The sequence below is a fragment of the Leptodactylus fuscus genome, chromosome 5 (genome assembly GCF_031893055.1).
Source record: "Leptodactylus fuscus isolate aLepFus1 chromosome 5, aLepFus1.hap2, whole genome shotgun sequence".
Lineage (NCBI taxonomy): Eukaryota > Metazoa > Chordata > Amphibia > Anura > Leptodactylidae > Leptodactylus > Leptodactylus fuscus.
Window position 1 is genome coordinate 219965710 of NC_134269.1, and position 26524 is coordinate 219992233.

The following is a 26524-nucleotide window of genomic DNA, read 5'->3' on the forward strand; positions in this document are numbered from 1 at the left end:
GAGAGCCCCCCCCTTACTATACAGAGGATTTGGGCTTCTATTCCTGACTGTGTGCCAGCCCGTCATGGAGATTTGTGTCTGTTTGTTTGAGTAGGGCGCCCCCTGTACCTGCACCGCTGACCTCACCTGGCTGGCAGATGTTGTGTGTCTGTGGACGCAGGTGGCGCAGACGTTGCGCTGTCTGATTTCCCCCTTTATTCCGGTATGATGGGGGCCGTGGTGCCGGGAGCAGGTGGTCTGTAAACGTTCTGCCTCATTTTTGTATGACATCACCGGTGCCGCATCGCTGCCATTCCTCATACAATGACGCCACGGGAGATTTATGGTCTTTCTCTGGCATCTGTTCTGTAAGCTTGTCCAGTGGAGCGCGGCGGATGAGCCGCTGTGGTATGAGGGAAATGGTAGGGTCACTGTCCTGCTCATAACAAACCCTGGGCACAGCGCCCTCCGAAGGGCTCAGACGACACAACCTACCAGGGGACGTACTCAGCGTATCGGTCACCTCTCCTGACACCCACATTTGTAAGGTCCTAGGGGACCCAGAAATCATTTTAGTTGGTTTATCCAAGAAACTGGTTGTATTGGATAATAATTCGTTGATGTTGTTTTGTTCCTCTCTTGTTCCTCCTGGAAATGGATAGAGTGACAGGTAAAAGGGCGCCCCCTGCTGATATCAGACAATCCTGGTATACTGATGGCCTTACTGCTGGGTGCTGAGACTTGGGTGTCAGCAATACTGTCCTCTATAAAATAGAAATGACGGCAGATGTGTTGACTGTCACCCAGCTTTCCCAGAATCAGATTTATCCGGTGGTTTCCATGTGCAGCTCTTCTTGTTGGAAACTACAACTCCCAGCATGCCCTGCTCTATCATACGCCATGGATGTCCAGTAATGGGTTAAATGTCAAGGATAAAGTGGCAGCGGAGAGAAGCCATGCCCGTCTGCTATCAGGGTCAGTCGCACCAGACGCCACTTTCGCCATGACATCAGTATTTTCTACATCCTCGGCGAACAAAAAGTGACTTTTCGTCTAAAACTGCGATTGACAGGACGGGATTGGATCTCGCTGCGGTCCCATCTTACTGACATCTCCAGCTCTGACTGACAGCGGCCTTGTGGACTGTAGTATAGAGTGACCACTACTGGCAGATGGCGGAACTGCACCAGGGCAGATAGAAGGTCCTGTATGTCCAAGGACTGGTGGCAGATATATCTATATATCAATATATCAGTATATCAAATACCTAATGACTTAAATGCAAAACTGCAGCTATTCCTCTCTATTACAACGCGGCGACATTGTTTTATCCCATTCATTGTTTATTACTCTCTGGACCCAATTCTGAAGTCACGGGCAGGAGCTAGTGTAACATAAATGAAGTCGTGAAGCCATGTCATTTACCGGGAGAAAAAGTATTCTATGTGTTAATCAAGGTTACAATCTATCTATGTGCCAAATTTTATCCAAATTCGTTGAGCCGTTTTCAAGCTCTACTACATCTGTACATACACAGCTCTGCTACATCTGTACATACACAGCTCTGCTACATCTGTACATACACAGCTCTGCTACATCTGTACATACACAGCTCTGCTACATCTGTACATACACAGCTCTGCTACATCTGTATATACACAGCTCTGCTACATCTGGCAATTGGGATGAAAGGGGTTTTCCTATCTCAGTATCTGAGCAGCTTCTGTGAGTTTATAGAGAGAGATAACAGACTCGGCTTTATCAGCAAAACTGAAAATAGCTGAAATCTCCTGCAGTGTAATATAGTATGTGAACATAAATTCATAACAGTGGTGAAGCCATGTCATTTACCGGGATGAAAAGTAGCCGATGTGTTACTCCAGGTTACAGAGTATCTATGGGACAAATGTTATCCAAATCCATTCAACCGTTTTTGCATGAAAGAGTAACAAACACACAAACTTTCACATTTATAATAGTAGGATAGGAAGTAGGATAGAATACCTGTATGCATTATAATCACAAGACATTGTGTGCAGTTCATCACCTGACCAGCAGAGGGAACCACCAGCCTGTCACTGAGGGCAGATAAATCAATGGATTACCATTAGGGCTAGTTCACACGTGAGTATAAGGGGAGGTTTTTGACAGCGGATTTCGCCTCCTAAACCTCCCCTTATAATGGTGGTCTATGGAGACCGCCGGGCTTCTGTTCTCCGCTAGCGGTGAGCTGCTGCTAGCGGAGAAAAGAAAGGACATGTCCTTTCTTCAGGCGGAAGCCGCGCAGGCTCAGCTCTCTGCAGCTCTCTCCTATGTCGGCTCATTCATTTGAGCCGACAGCGGAGGGTTAAGCTGACAGCGACAGCGATGGTCGCGGCGGGCGGGTTTTGACAAGAGAGAGACGCGGCGAGCCGCGTCTCTCTCTGTGTCAAAACCCGCGCGGGCAGTTCACGTGTGAACTAGCCCTAAGAGTCCATTCACACGGAGGAAAATGGTGAGGAATTTGGTGTGGAATTTCAGTGCTGAAAAAAGCACCATTGATTTCAATGAGTTCCTTGAACACAGTTTGTATTATTTCTGTACTGTGACATCACTGTGTGTATTATCCTGTACTGTGACATCACTGTGTGTATTATCTCTGTACTGTGACATCACTGTGTGTATTATCCTGTACTGTGACATCACTGTGTGTATTATCCTGTACTGTGACATCACTGTGTGTATTATCCCTGCACTGTGACATCACTGTGTGTATTATCCCTGTACTGTGACATCACTGTGTGTATTATCCCTGTACTGTGACATCACTGTGTGTATTATCCCTGCACTGTGACATCACTGTGTGTATTATCCCTGCACTGTGACATCACTGTGTGTATTATCCGTGCACTGTGACATCACTGTGTGTATTATCCGTGCACTGTGACATCACTGTGTGTATTATCTCTGCACTGTGACATCACTGTGTGTATTATCCTGTACTGTGACATCACTGTGTGTATTATCTCTGTACTGTGACATCACTGTGTGTATTATCCTGTACTGTGACATCACTGTGTGTATTATCCTGTACTGTGACATCACTGTGTGTATTATCCTGTACTGTGACATCACTGTGTGTATTATCCCTGCACTGTGACATCACTGTGTGTATTATCCCTGCACTGTGACATCACTGTGTGTATTATCCCTGTACTGTGACATCACTGTGTGTATTATCCCTGCACTGTGACATCACTGTGTGTATTATCCCTGCACTGTGACATCACTGTGTGTATTATCCCTGCACTGTGACATCACTGTGTGTATTATCTCTGCACTGTGACATCACTGTGTGTATTATCCTGTACTGTGACATCACTGTGTGTATTATCTCTGTACTGTGACATCACTGTGTGTATTATCCTGTACTGTGACATCACTGTGTGTATTATCCTGTACTGTGACATCACTGTGTGTATTATCCTGTACTGTGACATCACTGTGTGTATTATCCTGTACTGTGACATCACTGTGTGTATTATCCTGTACTGTGACATCACTGTGTGTATTATCCTGTACTGTGACATCACTGTGTGTATTATCCTGTACTGTGACATCACTGTGTGTATTATCCTGTACTGTGACATCACTGTGTGTATTATCCTGTACTGTGACATCACTGTGTGTATTATCTCTGTACTGTGACATCACTGTGTGTATTATCCTGTACTGTGACATCACTGTGTGTATTATCCTGTACTGTGACATCACTGTGTGTATTATCTCTGTACTGTGACATCACTGTGTGTATTATCCTGTACTGTGACATCACTGTGTGTATTATCCTGTACTGTGACATCACTGTGTGTATTATCTCTGTACTGTGACATCACTGTGTGTATTATCCTGTACTGTGACATCACTGTGTGTATTATCCTGTACTGTGACATCACTGTGTGTATTATCCTGTACTGTGACATCACTGTGTGTATTATCCTGTACTGTGACATCACTGTGTGTATTATCTCTGTACTGTGACATCACCGTGTGTATTATCCTGTACTGTGACATCACCGTGTGTATTATCCTGTACTGTGACATCACCGTGTGTATTATCTCTGTACTGTGACATCACTGTGTGTATTATCTCTGTACTGTGACATCACTGTGTGTATTATCTCTGTACTGTGACATCACCGTGTGTATTATCCTATACTGTGACATCACCGTGTGTATTATCCTGTACTGTGACATCACCGTGTGTATTATCTCTGTACTGTGACATCACTGTGTGTATTATCCTGTACTGTGACATCACTGTGTGTATTATCTCTGTACTGTGACATCACCGTGTGTATTATCTCTGTACTGTGACATCACTGTGTGTATTATCCTGTACTGTGACATCACCATGTGTATTATCTCTGTACTGTGACATCACTGTATGTATTATCTCTGTACTATGACATCACTGTGTGTATTATCTCTGTACTGTGACATCACTGTGTGTATTATCCTGTACTGTGACATCACTGTGTGTATTATCTCTGTACTGTGACATCACTGTGTGTATTATCTCTGTACTGTGACATCACTGTGTGTATTATCCTGTACTGTGACATCACTGTGTGTATTATCTCTGTACTGTGACATCACTGTGTGTATTATCCTGTACTGTGACATCACTGTGTGTATTATCCTGTACTGTGACATCACTGTGTGTATTATCTCTGTACTGTGACATCACTGTGTGTATTATCTCTGTACTGTGACATCACTGTGTGTATTATCTCTGTACTGTGACATCACTGTGTGTATTATCCTGTACTGTGACATCACTGTGTGTATTATCTCTGTACTGTGACATCACTGTGTGTATTAGAGGTGTGGCCCAGTTTCAGGTTGTTATGGGGCCCCTCAGTGACTTGTTATGCTGTTGGCTGTATGTCGCCCGTGTGCGGGGAGTTTTTGGGGTGTCGCTGCTGTTGGCGCCTCCACTATGGACAAGAAATTATCTGCACATCATGTGTGTAAAATGAATATCCTGTTGGGCGATATACGGTACATGTATGGTATATCACACACGGGTGGAGGTTGTACCAAAACCTGTCGGACCCCATAGTAAGTTCACTGGACACCAGATGTGACAGAACACCTGTGTGAATAGCGCTGTAATGCCCATCTTGTTTTATGGCGTTATTATTGCGGTATTATCACCGCTCACAGACTTGAGTTACGGTATTTTCATTTTTATGACCTCACCATATTGTCCTATGTAGTCTATTATAGGGTTAATACCATTCTCTGCAGATTTCTAATAATTTTCATGTCTCCTTATAACACTGACCGTCTGACAGACTCTGAGGTGACACCGCTGACAGACTCTGAGGTGACGCCGCTGACAGACTCTGAGGTGACGCCGCTGACAGACTCTGAGGTGACACTGCTGACAGACTCTGAGGTGACACAGGTGACAGACTCTGAGGTGACACTGCTGACAGACTCTGAGGTGACGCTGCTGACAGACTCTGAGGTGACGCTGCTGACAGACTCTGAGGTGATACTACTGACAGACTCTGAGGTGACACTGGTGACAGACTCTGAGGTGATACTACTGACAGACTCTGAGGTGACACCGGTGACAGACTCTGAGGTGACACCGGTGACAGACTCTGAGGTGACACTGCTGACAGACTCTGAGGTGACACTGCTGACAGACTCTGAGGTGACACCGGTGACAGACTCTGAGGTGACACTGCTGACAGACTCTGAGGTGACGCTGGTGACAGACTCTGAGGTGACGCCGCTGACAGACTCTGAGGTGACACCGCTGACAGACTCTGAGGTGACGCCGCTGACAGACTCTGAGGTGACGCTGGTGACAGACTCTGAGGTGACGCCGCTGACAGACTCTGAGGTGACACTGCTGACAGACTCTGAGGTGACGCTGGTGACAGACTCTGAGGTGACACTGCTGACAGACTCTGAGGTGACACTGCTGACAGACTCTGAGGTGACGCTGGTGACAGACTCTGAGGTGACGCCGCTGACAGACTCTGAGGTGACACTGCTGACAGACTCTGAGGTGACGCCGCTGACAGACTCTGAGGTGACGCCGGTGACAGACTCTGAGGTGACACTGCTGACAGACTCTGAGGTGACACCGGTGACAGACTCTGAGGTGACACTGCTGACAGACTCTGAGGTGACACTACTGACAGACTCTGAGGTGACACTGCTGACAGACTCTGAGGTGACACTACTGACAGACTCTGAGGTGACACTGCTGACAGACTCTGAGGTGACACTACTGACAGACTCTGAGGTGACGCTGCTGACAGACTCTGAGGTGACACCGGTGACAGACTCTGAGGTGACACTGCTGACAGACTCTGAGGTGACGCTGCTGACAGACTCTGAGGTGACACTGCTGACAGACTCTGAGGTGACACTGCTGACAGACTCTGAGGTGACACTGCTGACAGACTCTGAGGTGACACTGCTGACAGACTCTGAGGTGACACTCACTTTCTCACACTCCGGTGACTACAACTCTTTTCCTGTCACATCGGCCTCGAGAGGGTTAAACAGGAAGGAAACTGAAGGGAGGTGGGGAAGGGGGTCGGTCTCCATGGTAACAAGTCTACTGCGCCTCAGACAAAGAAGCCGCAAATCCCGCCCGCGGCCACGCCCCCTCTTTGCTCCCGAGCTCTCGGCGGCGCGCTCTAGTAGACGCATGCGCATCGGCGACTTCAGCTTCTTGTCTCCGCCCATGACACCTCCTGTCTATTTCATGTGCGCATGCTCAGACCGGACCCCCACGGCGGAGATGCGCACGTAGGGCGACGGCAGCGCGCACGCCGCGCATTAACGGTCCAGTCAGGGCTCCGGCCGGCGGCTGCTGCTGTGTATCGCTGACGTGAGACGGAGAAGGAGCCGAGCAGCGGACGATGCCGGGGCCCCGCCATGGTGTGGAGAGCGGGGCCGGGCTGACCAGAGACTGAGAGACCGACGGCGAAGAGGCGCGCTCCTGCCCGCACACATCGCCTCAGGCAGCACGACGCTCGCCAGGCCGCGGCCTAGTCAGGGGGGGATGCCGGGATGGAGACCCACATCTCCTGCCTGTTCCCGGAGCTGCTGGCCATGATCTTCAGCTACCTGGATGTCCGAGACAAGGGCCGGGCGGCTCAGGTGTGCGTGGCCTGGCGGGACGCGGCCTACCACAAGTCGGTGTGGCGGGGGACCGAGGCCAAGCTGCACCTCCGCCGCGCCAACCCGTCCCTGTTCCCCAGCCTGCAGGCCCGGGGTATCCGGCGGGTGCAGATCCTGAGCCTGCGCCGCTCCCTCAGCTACGTCATCCAGGGCCTGCCCGACATCGAGAGCCTGAACCTGAGCGGCTGCTACAACCTGACCGACAACGGGCTGGGCCACGCCTTCGTGCAGGAGATCTCTTCTCTGCGCTCCCTCAACCTCAGCCTGTGCAAGCAGATCACCGACAGCAGCCTGGGCCGGATCGCCCAGTACCTGAAGCGGCTGGAGGTGCTAGAGCTGGGGGGCTGCTCCAATATCACCAACACAGGGCTGCTGCTCATCGCCTGGGGGCTCCACGGCCTCAAGAGCCTCAACCTGCGCAGCTGTCGCCATGTCTCTGACGTGGGCATTGGCCACCTGGCTGGGATGACCCGTAGCGCCGCAGAGGGCTGCCTGAGCCTGGAGCAGCTCACCCTGCAGGACTGCCAGAAACTGACTGACCTGGCCCTCAAGCACATCTCCCGGGGGCTGCAGGGATTGCGGGTGCTCAACCTCAGTTTCTGTGGTGGGATATCGGACGCCGGGTTGCTGCACCTATCCCACATGCGGGGACTGAAGAGCCTGAATCTGCGCAGCTGCGACAACATCAGCGATACGGGCATTATGCACCTGGCCATGGGCAGCTTCCTGCGACTGACTGGCTTGGACGTGTCCTTCTGTGACAAGGTGGGCGACCAGAGCCTGGCATACATCTCCCAGGGCTTGTATGGACTCAAGTCCCTGTCCCTCTGCTCCTGTCACATCAGCGATGACGGCATCAACCGGATGGTGCGGCAGATGCACTCTCTGAGGACCCTGAACATCGGCCAGTGTGTCCGCATCACAGACAAGAGCCTGGAGCTTATAGCCGAGCACCTGGTACAGCTGACTGGCATTGATCTGTACGGGTGTACCCGTATCACCAAGAGGGGACTGGAGCGCATCACGCAGCTGCCTTGCCTCAAAGTGCTCAACCTGGGGCTGTGGCAGATGACCGAAAGTGAGAAGGTCAGGTGAGGGCCCCTGTGCCCAGCTCCGTGCCACCCAAAAGAATTCTAGGACTTGACTGATGCATTATACTGCCTGTTAGGGCCACAAGAGCTGGGCCGTGTCCGGTGCCGGGGATAAGTGGCGATGGCCCCTCCCGGCAGTGGTTGTTACCATTGGTATTGCAAGAGGTTTAAATGAAAGGAGCTCCCCAGTATGTGGCATGGGTTACCTACTCGCAGCACCCTATGGTCTGACCCATCATGGTGCTAGTGACTGTAGGGATCCTAAACTACTGCAACGCCATGGCAGTGGGGCACACTCTCTGTACTGTTCATGGGGCTGCACTACTTTAGGCTCTAGATCTCTCCACCGCTTCTTGGCCTCCATCTTCAGTTACCACGTGACTACTTTTGCATAGTATCAGCACCCCTGTACATGCGGATGCTGAGACCACCGACCTATGACCTTCTCGTGCAGGGTGGTTGTCAGGAGAGGGGGCCTACTACTAGTGATAGACTCCTCCGCTGATGTAAGACCTGGTGCTGAAGCTGGTAACCCATGCCAACACCTTGACACCCTTCCTCGCCCCTCCAGCATCAGGAAGGGTTAATGGGAGCTGCACCCGTAACATTTCTGAATTTATTTGTTGTTTTTTTTATTTGTTTTTTTTCTATGTTTTGTAAGTAGATGGAACTTTCCAGTAAGAACTTTTATCCGACACATTCCCCACCGTCCCTGGAGACGGGCTCCTTTACTTTCCTACATCATATTCCTTATGGCCGGCTACCTCGTTTTCAATTTTTTTTTTTGCCCTCTTTGTTTTTAGTGCCTAAACTGGAAAGATGTCGTCTTTCTTTTAGTTGCTCCTGTAGACGTTTCTGCACCCGCTCCTCCATTAGAACAAGACTGATTGATCGTGTCCCTTAAGCCTGGAACAATTCCCTTTAATTTAACCCACTCAGGCCCTGCCAGCCCGCTGCAAAAGTTTTGCTATTCCCTCAGCTGCCAATACAGGAGGGTTTGTAGAGTACATGGGGGTCGCTGTTTTTAGGGTGATCATCCCGGTATATGCAATCTGCTAGGTAAGCGGCAGGACGACTTGCACCCCTATACATAGACAAGTGTGTGTATACAGTCTACTCTAAGGATTAGGGTAGTGTATCCGCTGCCAGCACCTCCTGTATCTGACCCCACATACATGATACCCCATTCCATAGACTTCAGGGAGGTCTCACATGTGCCACAATTTTATAGAATGCGCCTGTCCTATAGGGCGACCTCGATGCAGATTTCACTTTTACGTTACAAAGGGTCAAATCTGCAACAAATCTACGACAAACTCCGTTGTAGGACGTGCGGCCTTGTCGGCCGTGTAACCTTGCGGTACATGTGAGGCTCCGTACCTGTATATACACTTATTTTGTCTCTTGTTGCAAAAGTACTGGCACCCTATTCAAGGGTTTTATGCAGACCCCACCCCCTCATTTCCCATATTTGGTTACACTCCAGATCCCCCATAATCCCCCTTGTCAGTTATGGCTGAACTTATTATTTTCTTTCTTTTAGAAGTAAAAGTTTCCTGTGTTTGACCAATTTCAGTTTAGGAATCGAAGTGCAGATTTTGCCTTTCTTAACTGTTGCTGCTGAAGGACGTGCAAAGCCGAGCTCCGACTGACGACGATAGTCAAATTATATATGCAAACATCAGACTGACCCCTCCCCCACCCACACGCGTGCACCTTTTTTTTCAGTTTTGGAGGCGTTTTCTATAGTGGGCGCACAATCCTCCGTCGGTCTCAGATTAGGGTTGATTCTGTCCTCACTTCCTCTCTTCTGTGGATCACATTCAGCTTGGTAGGAATTTTTTTTTTTTTTTTTTTGGTATTTTCTATTTCCCCCCCCATTTCCTGAACATCTCCACAGTTGGATCTCACCTAGAAAAACGTGCCGAATTTCATTGTACTGTCTGTGAATTTGTATAAAAGATCCTCCGAGAAACGCTTTATATTCTTACAGTTAAAAAGGTTAAACGGATATTTATATAATAAAAGAGGAAATATGATGTATGTTTTTGAGAAATCTGCTTGTGGCCTGTGTTATTGCAACTATTGGGGGGAGGGGGGCAGAGATTGCAAAACTACAACCCCCAGCATGCCAAGACTTGATGGGAGTTCTAGTTTTGCAATAGCCGGGGGCGGCTGAACTAAAGCGGTCTATACCGAATTATTGTAATGTAGGGATAGGTGGGTGTGCTAGAGCAGGGCATGCTGGGAGATGTAGTCTGACCATTGTCAGGGAGCCCTGGAGTCTTGGGAGTACCCCCGTCTAGAAGTCCATACACATGGCAGGCACGGTTTTATTTGCAGGAATAGGGCCATTGCTCCAACAAGTCTGCTGCAAGTGAACAAGCCCTAAGGCACCGAATGCTGGGCAGGTAGGGGGCGATATTTAGCAGATCTGGGGTAAATGCTGAGTTACTACAGATCTTAGAGGAGGAGCCTGACACCCAAATCCCTGTGTCAGGCTCCTCCCTCTCAGGCCATAAAGGACCAGACTGAGCTCAGCAGAACTGTAGGGGACCCTCACACAATAGAGGAACATTCCAGAACCTGGGGTCAGCAGGTCAATGTAATCAGGGGTAATAAACACAGCCCAAAAAGTGACATGAGGGCAGTAAATGCACCCGCTGAGCATAGGGGGAGGGCCGGGAGCACCTAGAGGGGCACCCTATAATATTTACTTGTTTCTGCCGCTGGGCCCGTCCATATACACAGACAGAGGGGCACTAGCAGGATTTTAGCAGGACGTCTTGCTGGAATGAGGCCATGCTTTGCACCAGATTTATCACGCTGCTAAATTATTTTGAATGTTAAAGTGGTTGTGCAGGACCTGGAGATAATGGATAGTGACTGGTCGGGGTCGACGTACGGTCCCTGTCCTGATCAGCTGTTTTGGATGCCAGAAGCTATATACCAGGTATACAGCCGGAAGCAGCTCTGCTCCTATTCAAGTGAGTGTGAGTGGAGCTACAGGGCCGAGCAGCATCACTATATTGTATAGGGAAAGTGGTATACAGTGTGCAGAGGTCCGTACGCCCAGTAGTATACAGTGTGCAGAAGTCCGTATACTCAGTGGTATACAGTGTGCAGAGGTCTATATACTCAGTAGTATACAGTGTGCAGAGGTCTATATACTCAGTGGTATACAGTGTGCAGAGGTCCATATGCCCAGTAGTATACAGTGTGCAGAGGTCTATATACTCGGTAGTATACAGTGTGCAGAGGTCCATATACTCAGTAGTATACAGTGTGCAGAGGTCCATATACTCAGTAGTATACAGTGTGCAGAGGTCCATATACTCGGTAGTATACAGTGTGCAGAGGTCCATATACTCGGTAGTATACAGTGTGCAGAGGTCCATATACTCGGTAGTATACAGTGTGCAGAGGTCCATATGCCCAGTAGTATACAGTGTACAGAGGTCCATATACTCAGTAGTATACAGTGTGCAGAGGTCCATATACTCAGTAGTATACAGTGTGCAGAGGTCTGGCCCGACTCCCATTCACTTGATTATTAGCAGATCTGCTTGCCGCTGTCGTCCTCACATGTACCTTGTAGTGGCCACATCAGGGGTCTGGTTATCTGACTGTGACCGATCTGATACTTTGGATGGGTCATCGGTAACTTTTATCTTCTGGTCCTGGACAACTACCCCTTCTGTCCTGAGGGGTCTCTCCACCCTTTACTGAAGCAACATGGTGACAACTTTTGCTATAACTTTGGTAAGTGACGACACGAGCTCGCCCGGCTGACCATTGCCCCTCTCTATAAGTGAATCGGGGGCTGTACAAATGGAACATGTCACCGTCTTATGCACCTTTTAATAGCAGGATTTTGGACTGAAGGACTTTGGGGGGGGGGGGGGGTGTCTCCAACCTGTGGCTCACTAGTTATTGCATGGCCGTGGGTCTGCCGGGGGATGTAGTTTTACAACAGTTGGAGTCCACTGCTTTACTGCGTTCTTATCTTACAAGTACCGGCAGCTGGATACAGCCGGGGAAGGTCAAGAAGTTTATTTTTGGGAAAAACTTGCAAAATTTATGATTAACCCTAAATTCCAGGATAGTGATGAGGCTGCAGCCATTCCCTCCCCCATAGAGAACACTTAAAATCTGAGGCTGATTTGTAGTCTCATTACACATAGGAAATATTCAGGCATGCCCTCATGTGGCCCGGGGTCATCGCCCCTCAGGACCAGCGGTACAGCTATGGCCATGCCTGGGCAGTGGGAGGAGGGGGATTCAGCCATTGTTCAGGAAACTTAAAAGCCCCAGAGCCAGTGCAGCCCCCTCCCTCACCCAGCCATGCATACACAATCCCCTGTGTCAGGGGGTCCCTTTAAATGAGGAACATTCCCACCCACGGCTGCTCCATCAGATCCGTATTTGGCTGGGGCTTTGTATAGACTTTGCATTAGAGATTTTGGTGCCCCCCCACCCCGGCTGTAATGGAGACCGCCAGACGGGGTGGGCACAGGACGGACCCTGACTGATCAGAAGTGACAGGTCATCGCCCGCCGCCAGGCTTTGGTCAGTAGGTTGTCCCCCACATATCTGATATCTCCTGTATATAAGCTGTGGGGTAGGTGACGTCTTGACCTCCAGGGGGAGCCGTCTAGCTTATAAATGGAGGGGCACGTAATGGAGTTCCCTCATCCAGGCGGGATTTAATAATAACCCTGCGGTAACCCGATCACCGTAATAATAGATCGGCCCGTACTGTAATATCCTCCCTGTGCCCGGGGGACCCGCTCCTGGTGCCAACCACAAATTAAAATGCAAGCGCACAAGTCCAGGGAGGGGCTGATCAGAGGGGGAGGAGGCCTTTATGGGGTGCAAAGGGGCATTTCCTTGAGTTTTAAAGGGATACAAGCACGTTAGATATGGCGAGAGGGTGGGTACTACGCCTGCTATTTAGGGGCACACTGGAGTACCCAGGACAACCATCCAGCTAATACATCAGAGCGTCATTTGATAGCGAGAGCGAATATACAATCATTGGCATCATGTGACCAGTCAGTGACTATAAAGGGGTCCTCTGCTTTCGGCAATCCCTACTTGTTAGATTGGTTCCTTAACTGTAATCAGATCACAAAGTGACCCTGTAATCTGTAGGAAAACTTAGCAGTGTTCAGTATCTCTGCAGCGCCCCCAAAGGGGAAATAAGGCATTACACAGGACAGGTCCTCCAGCGTCAGAGACCCTTCTGTAACCTCTGTCTACTCTGGAGAAGAAATGAGGACCCTCTATTGAGCTGAACTCCCCTACCAGAGTATATAGTATATAGCAGACACCCCCGGCTCTGGCGGTGAGCAGGTTAAGGGCCTGTAATGTAATTCCCCTCACAAGTTTACCCTGGCAGCGCTCCGATCCGCTGCGCTGTCTGTGCCCTCACATTTGATCTGCACAGACTCTGATGTTTAGCAGAGAAGTCCCCGCTGAGCCGCCGCTACCTGCAGCCCCAGCCCTGGATTCTAATCTACATCCTGCTGCTCTGGGGTGGGGTCTCCATGGCTAGTAACAGGTTAAATGAAATCCTTCACCAAACCCAAATATTAATATCAGACGGACTGGATAGTAACACTGATTCTAGTAGTCTACAAGCGAAGGCAGCCGGACCCCCCCCCCCCCCCCCCCATCATGTGCAGAAGATGTTATAGGTACAATACACAGGACATCAACCCCAAACCCCACAGATGTAGGACAAAGGCCCGAGCCTAAGAAGTAACACTACAGAGCATGGCGGAGGACACAGAGACATAATTGTTATTATACAGCCTATCCGTATACTACAGACTGATGACATCACTGAGGATACAGCCTATCTATATACCAGAGATCAGCGGTGACATCACTGAGAATACAGCCTATCCGTATACTAGAGAGCAGCGGTGACATCACTGAGAATACAGCCTATCCGTATACTAGAGATCAGCGGTGACATCACTGAGAATACAGCCTATCCGTATACTAGAGATCAGCGGTGACATCACTGAGAATACAGCCTATCCGTATACTAGAGATCAGCGGTGACATCACTGAGAATACAGCCTATCCTTATACTAGAGAGCGGTGACATCACTGAGAATACAGCCTATCCGTATACTAGAGAGCAGTGACATCACTGAGAATACAGCCTATCCGTATACTAGAGAGCGGTGACATCACTGAGAATACAGCCTATCCGTATACTAGAGAGCAGTGACATCACTGAGAATACAGCCTATCCGTATACTAGAGAGCGGTGACATCACGGAGAATACAGCCTATCCATATACTAGAGAGCGGTGCCATCACTGAGAATACAGCCTATCCGTATACTAGAGAGCGGTGACATCACTGAGAATACAGCCTATCCATATACTAGAGAGCGGTGACATCACTGAGAATACAGCCTATCCATATACTAGAGAGCAGTGACATCACTGAGAATACAGCCTATCCGTATACTAGAGAGCGGTGACATCACTGAGAATACAGCCTATCCATATACTAGAGAGCGGTGCCATCACTGAGAATACAGCCTATCCGTATACTAGAGAGCGGTGACATCACGGAGAATACAGCCTATCCGTATACTAGAGAGCGGTGACAGCACTGAGTATTCAGCCTATCCGTATACTAGAGAGCGGTGCCATCACTGAGAATACAGCCTATCCGTATACTAGAGAGCAGAGGTGACATCACTGAGAATACAGCCTATCCGTATACTAGAGAGCAGAGGTGACATCACTGAGAATACAGCCTATCCGTATACTAGAGAGCAGTGACATCACTGAGAATACAGCCTATCCATATACTAGAGAGCAGCGGTGACATCACTGAGAATACAGCCTATCCATATACTAGAGAGCAGTGACATCACTGAGAATACAGCCTATCCGTATACTAGAGAGCGGTGACATCACTGAGAATACAGCCTATCCATATACTAGAGAGCGGTGCCATCACTGAGAATACAGCCTATCCATATACTAGAGAGCGGTGACAGCACTGAGTATTCAGCCTATCCGTATACTAGAGAGCGGTGACATCACTGAGAATACAGCCTATCCGTATACTAGAGAGCGGTGACATCACTGAGAATACAGCCTATCCATATACTAGAGAGCGGTGACATCACTGAGAATACAGCCTATCCATATACTAGAGAGCGGTGACATCACTGAGAATACAGCCTATCCGTATACTAGAGAGCAGTGACATCACTGAGAATACAGCCTATCCGTATACTAGAGAGCGGTGACATCACTGAGAATACAGCCTATCCGTATACTAGAGAGCGGTGACATCACTGAGAATACAGCCTATCCGTATACTAGAGAGCGGTGACATCACTGAGAATACAGCCTATCCATATACTAGAGAGCAGTGACATCACTGAGAATACAGCCTATCCGTATACTAGAGAGCGGTGACATCACTGAGAATACAGCCTATCCATATACTAGAGAGCGGTGCCATCACTGAGAATACAGCCTATCCGTATACTAGAGAGCGGTGACAGCACTGAGTATTCAGCCTATCCGTATACTAGAGAGCGGTGACATCACAGAGAATACAGCCTATCCGTATACTAGAGAGCGGTGCCATCACTGAGAATACAGCCTATCCGTATACTAGAGAGCAGAGGTGACATCACTGAGAATACAGCCTATCCGTATACTAGAGAGCAGTGACATCACTGAGAATACAGCCTATCCGTATACTAGAGATCAGCGGTGACATCACTGAGAATACAGCCTATCCATATACTAGAGAGCAGCGGTGACATCACTGAGAATACAGCCTATCCATATACTAGAGAGCAGAGGTGACATCACTGAGAATACAGCCTATCCGTATACTAGAGAGCAGTGACATCACTGAGAATACAGCCTATCCGTATACTAGAGAGCAGAGGTGACATCACTGAGAATACAGCCTATCCGTATACTAGAGAGCAGTGACATCACTGAGAATACAGCCTATCCATATACTAGAGAGCAGCGGTGACATCACTGAGAATACAGCCTATCCATATACTAGAGAGCAGTGACATCACTGAGAATACAGCCTATCCATATACTAGAGAGCGGTGCCATCACTGAGAATACAGCCTATCCATATACTAGAGAGCGGTGACAGCACTGAGAATTCAGCCTATCCGTATACTAGAGAGCGGTGACATCACAGAGAATACAGCCTATCCGTATACTAGAGAGCGGTGACAGCACTGAGAATTCAGCCTATCCGTATACTAGAGAGCGGTGCCATCACTGAGAATACAGCCTATCCGTATACTAGAGAGCAGAGGTGACATCACTGAGAATACAGCCTATCCATATACTAGAGAGCAGCGGTGACATCACTGAGAATACAGCCTATCCATATACTAGAGAGCAGAGGTGACATCACTGAGAATACAGCCTATCCGTATACTAGAGAGCAGAGGTGACATCACTGAGAATACAGCCTATCCGTATACTAGAGAGCAGAGGTGACATCACTGAGAATACAGCCTATCCGTATACTAGAGAGCAGTGACATCACTGAGAATACAGCCTATCCATATACTAGAGAGCAGCGGTGACATCACTGAGAATACAGCCTATCCATATACTAGAGAGCAGTGACATCACTGAGAATACAGCCTATCCGTATACTAGAGAGCGGTGACATCACTGAGAATACAGCCTATCCGTATACTAGAGAGCAGCGGTGCCATCACTGAGAATACAGCCTATCCATATACTAGAGAGCGGTGACAGCACTGAGAATTCAACCTATCCGTATACTAGAGAGCGGTGACATCACAGAGAATACAGCCTATCCGTATACTAGAGAGCGGTGCCATCACTGAGAATACAGCCTATCCGTATACTAGAGAGCAGAGGTGACATCACTGAGAATACAGCCTATCCGTATACTAGAGAGCAGCGGTGACATCACTGAGAATACAGCCTATCCGTATACTAGAGAGCAGCGGTGACATCACTGAGAATACAGCCTATCCGTATACTAGAGAGCAGCGGTGACATCACTGAGAATACAGCCTATCCATATACTAGAGAGCGGTGACATCACTGAGAATACAGCCTATCCGTATACTAGAGAGCAGAGGTGACATCACTGAGAATACAGCCTATCCGTATACTAGAGAGCAGCGGTGACATCACTGAGAATACAGCCTATCCGTATACTAGAGAGCAGCGGTGACATCACTGAGAATACAGCCTATCCGTATACTAGAGAGCAGCGGTGACATCACTGAGAATACAGCCTATCCGTATACTAGAGAGCGGTGACATCACTGAGAATACAGCCTATCCATATACTAGAGAGCAGTGACATCACTGAGAATACAGCCTATCCATATACTAGAGAGCAGCGGTGACATCACTGAGAATACAGCCTATCCGTATACTAGAGATCAGCGGTGACATCACTGAGAATACAGCCTATCCATATACTAGAGAGCAGTGACATCACTGAGAATACAGCCTATCCGTATACTAGAGAGCGGTGCCATCACTGAGAATACAGCCTATCCGTATACTAGAGATCAGCGGTGACATCACTGAGAATACAGCCTATCCGTATACTAGAGAGCAGCGGTGACATCACTGAGAATACAGCCTATCCATATACTAGAGAGCGGTGACATCACTGAGAATACAGCCTATCCATATACTAGAGAGCGGTGACATCGCTGAGAATACAGCCTATCCGTATACTAGAGAGCGGTGACATCACTGAGAATACAGCCTATCCGTATACTAGAGAGCGGTGCCATCACTGAGAATACAGCCTATCCGTATACTAGAGATCAGTGACATCACTGAGAATACAGCCTATCCATATACTAGAGAGCGGTGACATCACTGAGAATACAGCCTATCCGTATACTAGAGAGCAGAGGTGACATCACTGAGAATACAGCCTATCCGTATACTAGAGAGCAGCGGTGACATCACTGAGAATACAGCCTATCCGTATACTAGAGAGCGGTGACATCACTGAGAATACAGCCTATCCATATACTAGAGAGCGGTGACATCACTGAGAATACAGCCTATCCGTATACTTGAGAGCGGTGACAGCACTGAGAATACAGCCTATCCGTATACTAGAGAGCAGAGGTGACATCACTGAGAATACAGCCTATCCGTATACTAGAGATCAGTGACATCACTGAGAATACAGCCTATCCGTATACTAGAGAGTGGTGACATCACTGAGAATACAGCCTATCCGTATACTAGAGAGCAGAGGTGACATCACTGAGAATACAGCCTATCCGTATACTAGAGAGCAGCGGTGACATCACTGAGAATACAGCCTATCCGTATACTAGAGAGCGGTGACATCACTGAGAATACAGCCTATCCATATACTAGAGAGCGGTGACATCACTGAGAATACAGCCTATCCGTATACTTGAGAGCGGTGACAGCACTGAGAATACAGCCTATCCGTATACTAGAGAGCAGAGGTGCCATCACTGAGAATACAGCCTATCCGTATACTAGAGAGCGGTGCCATCACTGAGAATACAGCCTATCCGTATACTAGAGAGCGGTGACATCACTGAGAATACAGCCTATCCGTATACTAGAGAGCAGTGACATCACTGAGAATACAGCCTATCCGTATACTAGAGAGCGGTGACATCACTGAGAATACAGCCTATCCGTATACTAGAGAGCGGTGACATCACTGAGAATACAGCCTATCTATATACTAGAGAGCGGTGACATCACTGAGAATACAGCCTATCCATATACTAGAGAGCGGTGACATCACTGAGAATACAGCCTATCCGTATACTAGAGAGCAGAGGTGACATCACTGAGAATACAGCCTATCCGTATACTAGAGAGCAGCGGTGACATCACTGAGAATACAGCCTATCCGTATACTAGAGAGCAGCGGTGCCATCACAGAGAATACAGCCTATCCGTATACTAGAGAGCGGTGACATCACTGAGAATACAGCCTATCCGTATACTAGAGAGCGGTGACATCACTGAGAATACAGCCTATCCATATACTAGAGAGCGGTGACATCACTGAGAATACAGCCTATCCGTATACTTGAGAGCGGTGACAGCACTGAGAATACAGCCTATCCGTATACTAGAGAGCAGAGGTGCCATCACTGAGAATACAGCCTATCCGTATACTAGAGAGCGGTGCCATCACTGAGAATACAGCCTATCCGTATACTAGAGAGCGGTGACATCACTGAGAATACAGCCTATCCGTATACTAGAGAGCAGTGACATCACTGAGAATACAGCCTATCCGTATACTAGAGAGCGGTGACATCACTGAGAATACAGCCTATCCGTATACTTGAGAGCGGTGACATCACTGAGAATACAGCCTATCCATATACTAGAGAGCGGTGACATCACTGAGAATACAGCCTATCCGTATACTTGAGAGCGGTGACAGCACTGAGAATACAGCCTATCCGTATACTAGAGAGCAGTGACATCGCTGAGAATACAGCCTATCCATATACTAGAGAGCGGTGACATCACTGAGAATACAGCCTATCCGTATACTAGAGAGCAGAGGTGACATCACTGAGAATACAGCCTATCCGTATACTAGAGAGCAGCGGTGACATCACTGAGAATACAGCCTATCCGTATACTAGAGAGCAGCGGTGCCATCACAGAGAATACAGCCTATCCGTATACTAGAGAGCGGTGCCATCACTGAGAATACAGCCTATCTATATACTACAGACTGATGACATCAGACCAGCGGTTTAGTTTTTCCTATCCTATAATTCCTCGCTCCCACTTCCAGTGTTTCTCACCCCCAGAGCCCCTTTAATTCGCCGTTTTCCCCCCATATTAGATTCTCTCTATGGCTCAGCACGTCCCCTGCAGTCCCGCTGTGTGCCAGGGAGGGGCAGCACAGCCTCACAGTCCCGGCCCTGCTGCCCACATACCAGGACATTGTAAGCCCTCTCAGCTAATTGCCAGCCCGCTCTGCCCTGCAGGAAACCGCCCGGCCCTGACTGTATAATTAAACTGCGCGGCTTTGTATTTTTTATAACAGAGGGCGCTTGTCAGGGGACGACACGGTGGCAGTCACCAAAACCCTCAGCCGCGCCGACGCTCTGCACCTCTCACAGCTGAGGGGTTGTTACACTTGTATCCACTGAGAACCAATCTGCACTGACACATTGTAGCAGCACAGGGGCAGGATGAGCTCACAGAGCATTGTCTACACTGGATACAACTGTAACAAACCCTCAGCTGTGACATGTTTGAGGGTCCACCTATAACATCTTCAGAAATGGATCAGACTAGGAGACCTGCCGCTTGTCTCTTACATGTGACCCAAGTCCTAAATCTGCGACCGCGCTGCGTAATAGATCCCAGCTGCGCCATAAATCTACCAGACCCTGCCGGGCTTATAGGAGGGGCCGGGGGGTAAAATGGGGAGAAATAGTATAAAGTACAGAGCCAGATAGGAGAATCCCCCTCCCCAGCCCTTATCTGCAGACCCTGCACCCGCTGCCCAGGAACTCCAGGCCCCAATGACACCCAGCAATTTCCATCCCGCAGACATAGGGGAAATGAAAACCACCCAAACATGACACTCAGCCCTATCTGTTCCTGAAAAAGCTGAGTGACCAATATGGCTGTCATGGCACATCCCACTGCCACCCAGCTTTCCTAGACTACTGCACAGAGACTCAAGGATCTTGTATTGCTGCAGGACTAGGCAGTGCTGCTGCTCAGGACCTTAGAAGAGATAATAAGCATCATATAGACACCCAGCTTTCCCAAGGGACAGATATATATCGCACAGCTGATAAGAAGCGCAGACACTGGTCAGATACAGAGATATAGCGCTGGTCACTATAATGGCCGGTACTACAGAGATGTAGGCAGAGTAATCAAACCTGAAGAGGCGCTGCAGCAGCTACACAACAACCACTACTATAGGGAACACACAAAACTGCAACCAAAAAGAGCCAAGAGAGCAAGCGGATGAGGAAGTGAAGAATAAAGATAAGCTGGAAACTAAGTGATGTCACCGCTCTCTAGTATACGGATAGGCTGTATTCTCAGTGATGTCACCGCTCTCTAGTATACGGATAGGCTGAATACTCAGTGATGTCACCGCTCTCTAGTATATGGATAGGCTGTATTCTCAGTGATGTCACCGCTCTCTAGTATACGGATAGGCTGTATTCTCAGTGATGTCACCGCTGCTCTCTAGTATACGGATAGGCTGTATTCTCAGTGATGTCACCGCTGCTCTCTAGTATACGGATAGGCTGAATACTCAGTGATGTCACCGCTCTCTAGTATACGGATAGGCTGTATTCTCAGTGATGTCACCGCTGCTCTCTAGTATACGGATAGGCTGTATTCTCAGTGATGTCACCGCTCTCTAGTATACGGATAGGCTGTATTCTCAGTGATGTCACCGCTGCTCTCTAGTATACGGATAGGCTGTATTCTCAGTGATGTCACCGCTGCTCTCTAATATACGGATAGGCTGTATTCTCAGTGATGTCACCGCTCTCTAGTATACGGATAGGCTGTATTCTCAGCGATGTCACCGCTCTCTAGTATACGGATAGGCTGTATTCTCAGCGATGTCACCGCTCTCTAGTATACGGATAGGCTGTATTCTCAGCGATGTCACCGCTCTCTAGTATACGGATAGGCTGTATTCTCAGCGATGTCACCGCTCTCTAGTATACGGAGAGGCTGTATTCTCAGCGATGTCACCGCTCTCTAGTATACGGATAGGCTATATTCTCAGCGATGTCACCGCTCTCTAGTATACGGATAGGCTGTATTCTCAGCGATGTCACCGCTGCTCTCTAGTATACGGATAGGCTGTATTCTCAGTGATGTCACCGCTGCTCTCTAGTATACGGATAGGCTGTATTCTCAGTGATGTCACCGCTCTCTAGTATACGGATAGGCTGTATTCTCAGTGATGTCACCGCTGCTCTCTAGTATACGGATAGGCTGTATTCTCAGTGATGTCACCGCTGCTCTCTAATATACGGATAGGCTGTATTCTCAGTGATGTCACCGCTCTCTAGTATACGGATAGGCTGTATTCTCAGCGATGTCACCGCTCTCTAGTATACGGATAGGCTGTATTCTCAGCGATGTCACCGCTCTCTAGTATACGGATAGGCTGTATTCTCAGCGATGTCACCGCTCTCTAGTATACGGATAGGCTGTATTCTCAGCGATGTCACCGCTCTCTAGTATACGGAGAGGCTGTATTCTCAGCGATGTCACCGCTCTCTAGTATACGGATAGGCTGTATTCTCAGCGATGTCACCGCTCTCTAGTATACGGATAGGCTGTATTCTCAGCGATGTCACCGCTCTCTAGTATACGGATAGGCTGTATTCTCAGCGATGTCACCGCTGCTCTCTAGTATACGGATAGGCTGTATTCTCAGCGATGTCACCGCTGCTCTCTAGTATACGGATAGGCTGTATTCTCAGTGATGTCACCGCTGCTCTCTAGTATACGGATAGGCTGTATTCTCAGTGATGTCACCGCTCTCTAGTATACGGATAGGCTGTATTCTCAGTGATGTCACCGCTCTCTAGTATACGGATAGGCTGTATTCTCAGTGATGTCACCGCTCTCTAGTATACGGATAGGCTGTATTCTCAGTGATGTCACCGCTCTCTAGTATACGGATAGGCTGTATTCTCAGTGATGTCACCGCTCTCTAGTATACGGATAGGCTGTATTCTCAGTGATGTCACCGCTCTCTAGTATATGGATATTCTGTATTCTCAGACATCCTGTCAAAAGAAATTTTGGTACTTGATATTTCCGTTCACAGACATTGGGACCCAGCATGGAGAGCTCACATACATAAACATGTCTATAGGGGGCAGTATTATATACTTGTGTATAAGGGGCAGTATATACACACACACCATTACTAATGTCTTGTATAGTTCTGTCCTCTCGTCCTATTCTCTCAGGATTCTCTGCCCTGCTGTTACTGGCGCAGATCCCGAAATCCACCTCTGACTGCTAAGAAACAACATTCACTCCAGGATTGTGCGGCGTCTGCCAAGAGGCGAAACCTCCATCACATTATTTATACCTTTGTATTAGTTTCAAATTTAGGAACAAAATCCAATCCAGAGCAATAATGTACAATAAACAAGAGCGCCCCCTCCCCCCGCACTGGGGAATGGATCAGACCTGAATGAGGTGAGAAGGAGCGCAGCTCCCAAATCTGGAATTTGGTTTGGATTACAGGAAGTTAAGCAGGGGTGGCAATGTTAGAGAGTCCCTGAAAAGGAGCATTTTACTGCAATATAAATATTTTATGCCGGGGATTTACTAGTAAAATAATGTAGAGCCTTAAAATAAGGAAGAGGATAATTTAGAGATCAGCGACACGTTACTAGTGAGACAGAGCAATATGGAGAAAGTCCAGTACAGAGGGACGTATAGCAAGACTGGGAGCAAAGAGAAGAGTAATACTGCCCCCTATAGACAAGAATGGAACTACTATAATACTGCCCCATATAGACAAGGATGTAACTACTATAATACTGCCCCCTATGTACAAGAATATAACTACTATAATACTGCCCCCTATGTACAAGAATATAACTACTATAATACTACTCCTATGTACAAGAATATAACTACTATAATACTACCTCCTATGTACAAGAATATAACTACTATAATACTACTCCTATGTACGAGAATATAACTACTATAATACTGCTCCTATGTACAAGAATATAACTACTATAATACTGCTCCTATGTACAAGAATATAACTACTATAATACTACTCCTATGTACGAGAATATAACTACTATAATACTGCTCCTATGTACAATAATATAACTACTATAATACTACCTCCTATGTACAAGAATATAACTACTATAATACTACTGCTATATACAAGAATATAACTACTATAATACTACTCCTATGTACAAGAATATAACTACTATAATACTGCTCCTATGTACAAGAATATAACTACTATAATACTGCTCCTATGTACAATAATATAACTACTATAATACTACCTCCTATGTACAAGAATATAACTACTATAATACTACTCCTATATACAAGAATATAACTACTATAATACTACTCCTATGTACAAGAATATAACTACTATAATACTACTCCTGTGTACAAGAATATAACTACTATAATACTATGTACAGTACTACTGTAGTTCCTCCATAGTCTCTATGCTCCAGATTTCTCCACTATAAACCCCTCCTCCAGGTGGCAGTAGTGTCATGTACATTCTCACTTCCTGGCATCATTATACAGGTTACTATACACAGTTTGGCGGTGATATATAATAGGATGAGGTTTCTGCTGACAACATGGGGGAAGAAGCAGCTGATGGAGATGAATGTAATGACTGACAAAAGTATTTACTAAGAAAATTCTGGAATATCAGAACACAATTCAACAGACAGTGTCACACAGGATAGGATTAGATACACGGCTCAGTATACAATATCACACAGGATAGGATTAGATACACAGCTCAGTATACAGTATCACACAGGATAGGATTAGATACAGCTCAGTATACAGTATCACACAGGATAGGATTAGATACACGGCTCAGTATACAATATCACACAGGATAGGATTAGATACACAGCTCAGTATACAGTATCACACAGGATAGGATTAGATACAGCTCAGTATACAGTATCACACAGGATAGGATTAGATACAGCTCAGTATACTGTATCACACAGGATAGGATTAGATACACGGCTCAGTATACAGTATCACACAGGATAGGATTAGATACACGGCTCAGTATACAATATCACACAGGATAGGATTAGATACACAGCTCAGTATACAGTATCACACAGGATAGGATTAGATACAGCTCAGTATACTGTATCACACGGGATAGGATTAGATACACAGCTCAGTATACAGTATCACACGGGATAGGATTAGATACACAGCTCAGTATACAGTATCACACGGGATAGGATTAGATACACAGCTCAGTATACAGTATCACACGGGATAGGATTAGATACACAGCTCAGTATACAGTATCACACGGGATAGGATTAGATACACAGCTCAGTATACAGTATCACACGGGATAGGATTAGATACACAGCTCAGTATACAGTATCACACGGGATAGGATTAGATACACAGCTCAGTATACAGTATCACACAGGATAGGATTAGATACACAGCTCAGTATACAGTATCACACAGGATAGGATTAGATACACAGCTCAGTATACAGTATCACACAGGATAGGATTAGATACACAGCTCAGTATACAGTATCACACAGGATAGGATTAGATACAGCTCAGTATACAGTATCACACAGGATAGGATTAGATACAGCTCAGTACACAGTATCACACAGGATAGGATTAGATACAGCTCAGTACACAGTATCACACAGGATAGGATTAGATACACGGCTCAGTACACAGTATCACACAGGATAGGATTAGATACACGGCTCAGTATACAGTATCACACAGGATAGGATTAGATACACGGCTCAGTATACAGTATCACACGGGATAGGATTAGATACACGGCTCAGTATACAGTATCACACGGGATAGGATTAGATACACGGCTCAGTATACAGTATCACACGGGATAGGATTAGATACACAGCTCAGTATACAGTATCACACGGGATAGGATTAGATACACGGCTCAGTATACAGTATCACACGGGATAGGATTAGATACACAGCTCAGTATACAGTATCACACGGGATAGGATTAGATACACAGCTCAGTATACAGTATCACACGGGATAGGATTAGATACACAGCTCAGTATACAGTATCACACAGGAGAGGATTAGATACACAGCTCAGTATACAGTATCACACAGGATAGGATTAGATACAGCTCAGTATACAGTATCACACAGGATAGGATTAGATACACAGCTCAGTATACAGTATCACACAGGATAGGATTAGATACACGGCTCAGTATACAGTATCACACAGGATAGGATTAGATACAGCTCAGTATACAGTATCACACAGGATAGGATTAGATACACAGCTCAGTATACAGTATCACACAGGATAGGATTAGATACACAGCTCAGTATACAGTATCACACAGGATAGGATTAGATACACAGCTCAGTATACAGTATCACACAGGATAGGATTAGATACACAGCTCAGTATACAGTA

The 26524-nt window shown here is 47.3% G+C and overlaps 2 protein-coding genes across 2 annotated transcripts in view; one reads left to right on the forward strand and one right to left on the reverse strand.

Moving 5' to 3' along the window:
- The window catches only part of WNT5B (Wnt family member 5B), a 54462-nt gene that overhangs the window by 15923 nt on the left and 12015 nt on the right, over positions 1-26524 (reverse strand). The window lies entirely within an intron of this gene.
- FBXL14 (F-box and leucine rich repeat protein 14) lies at positions 6813-10294 on the forward strand. The gene has a single exon (XM_075275453.1). It carries the CDS (start codon positions 7063-7065, stop codon positions 8266-8268), a length of 1206 nt encoding a protein of 401 aa, XP_075131554.1. The 5' UTR covers positions 6813-7062; the 3' UTR covers positions 8269-10294.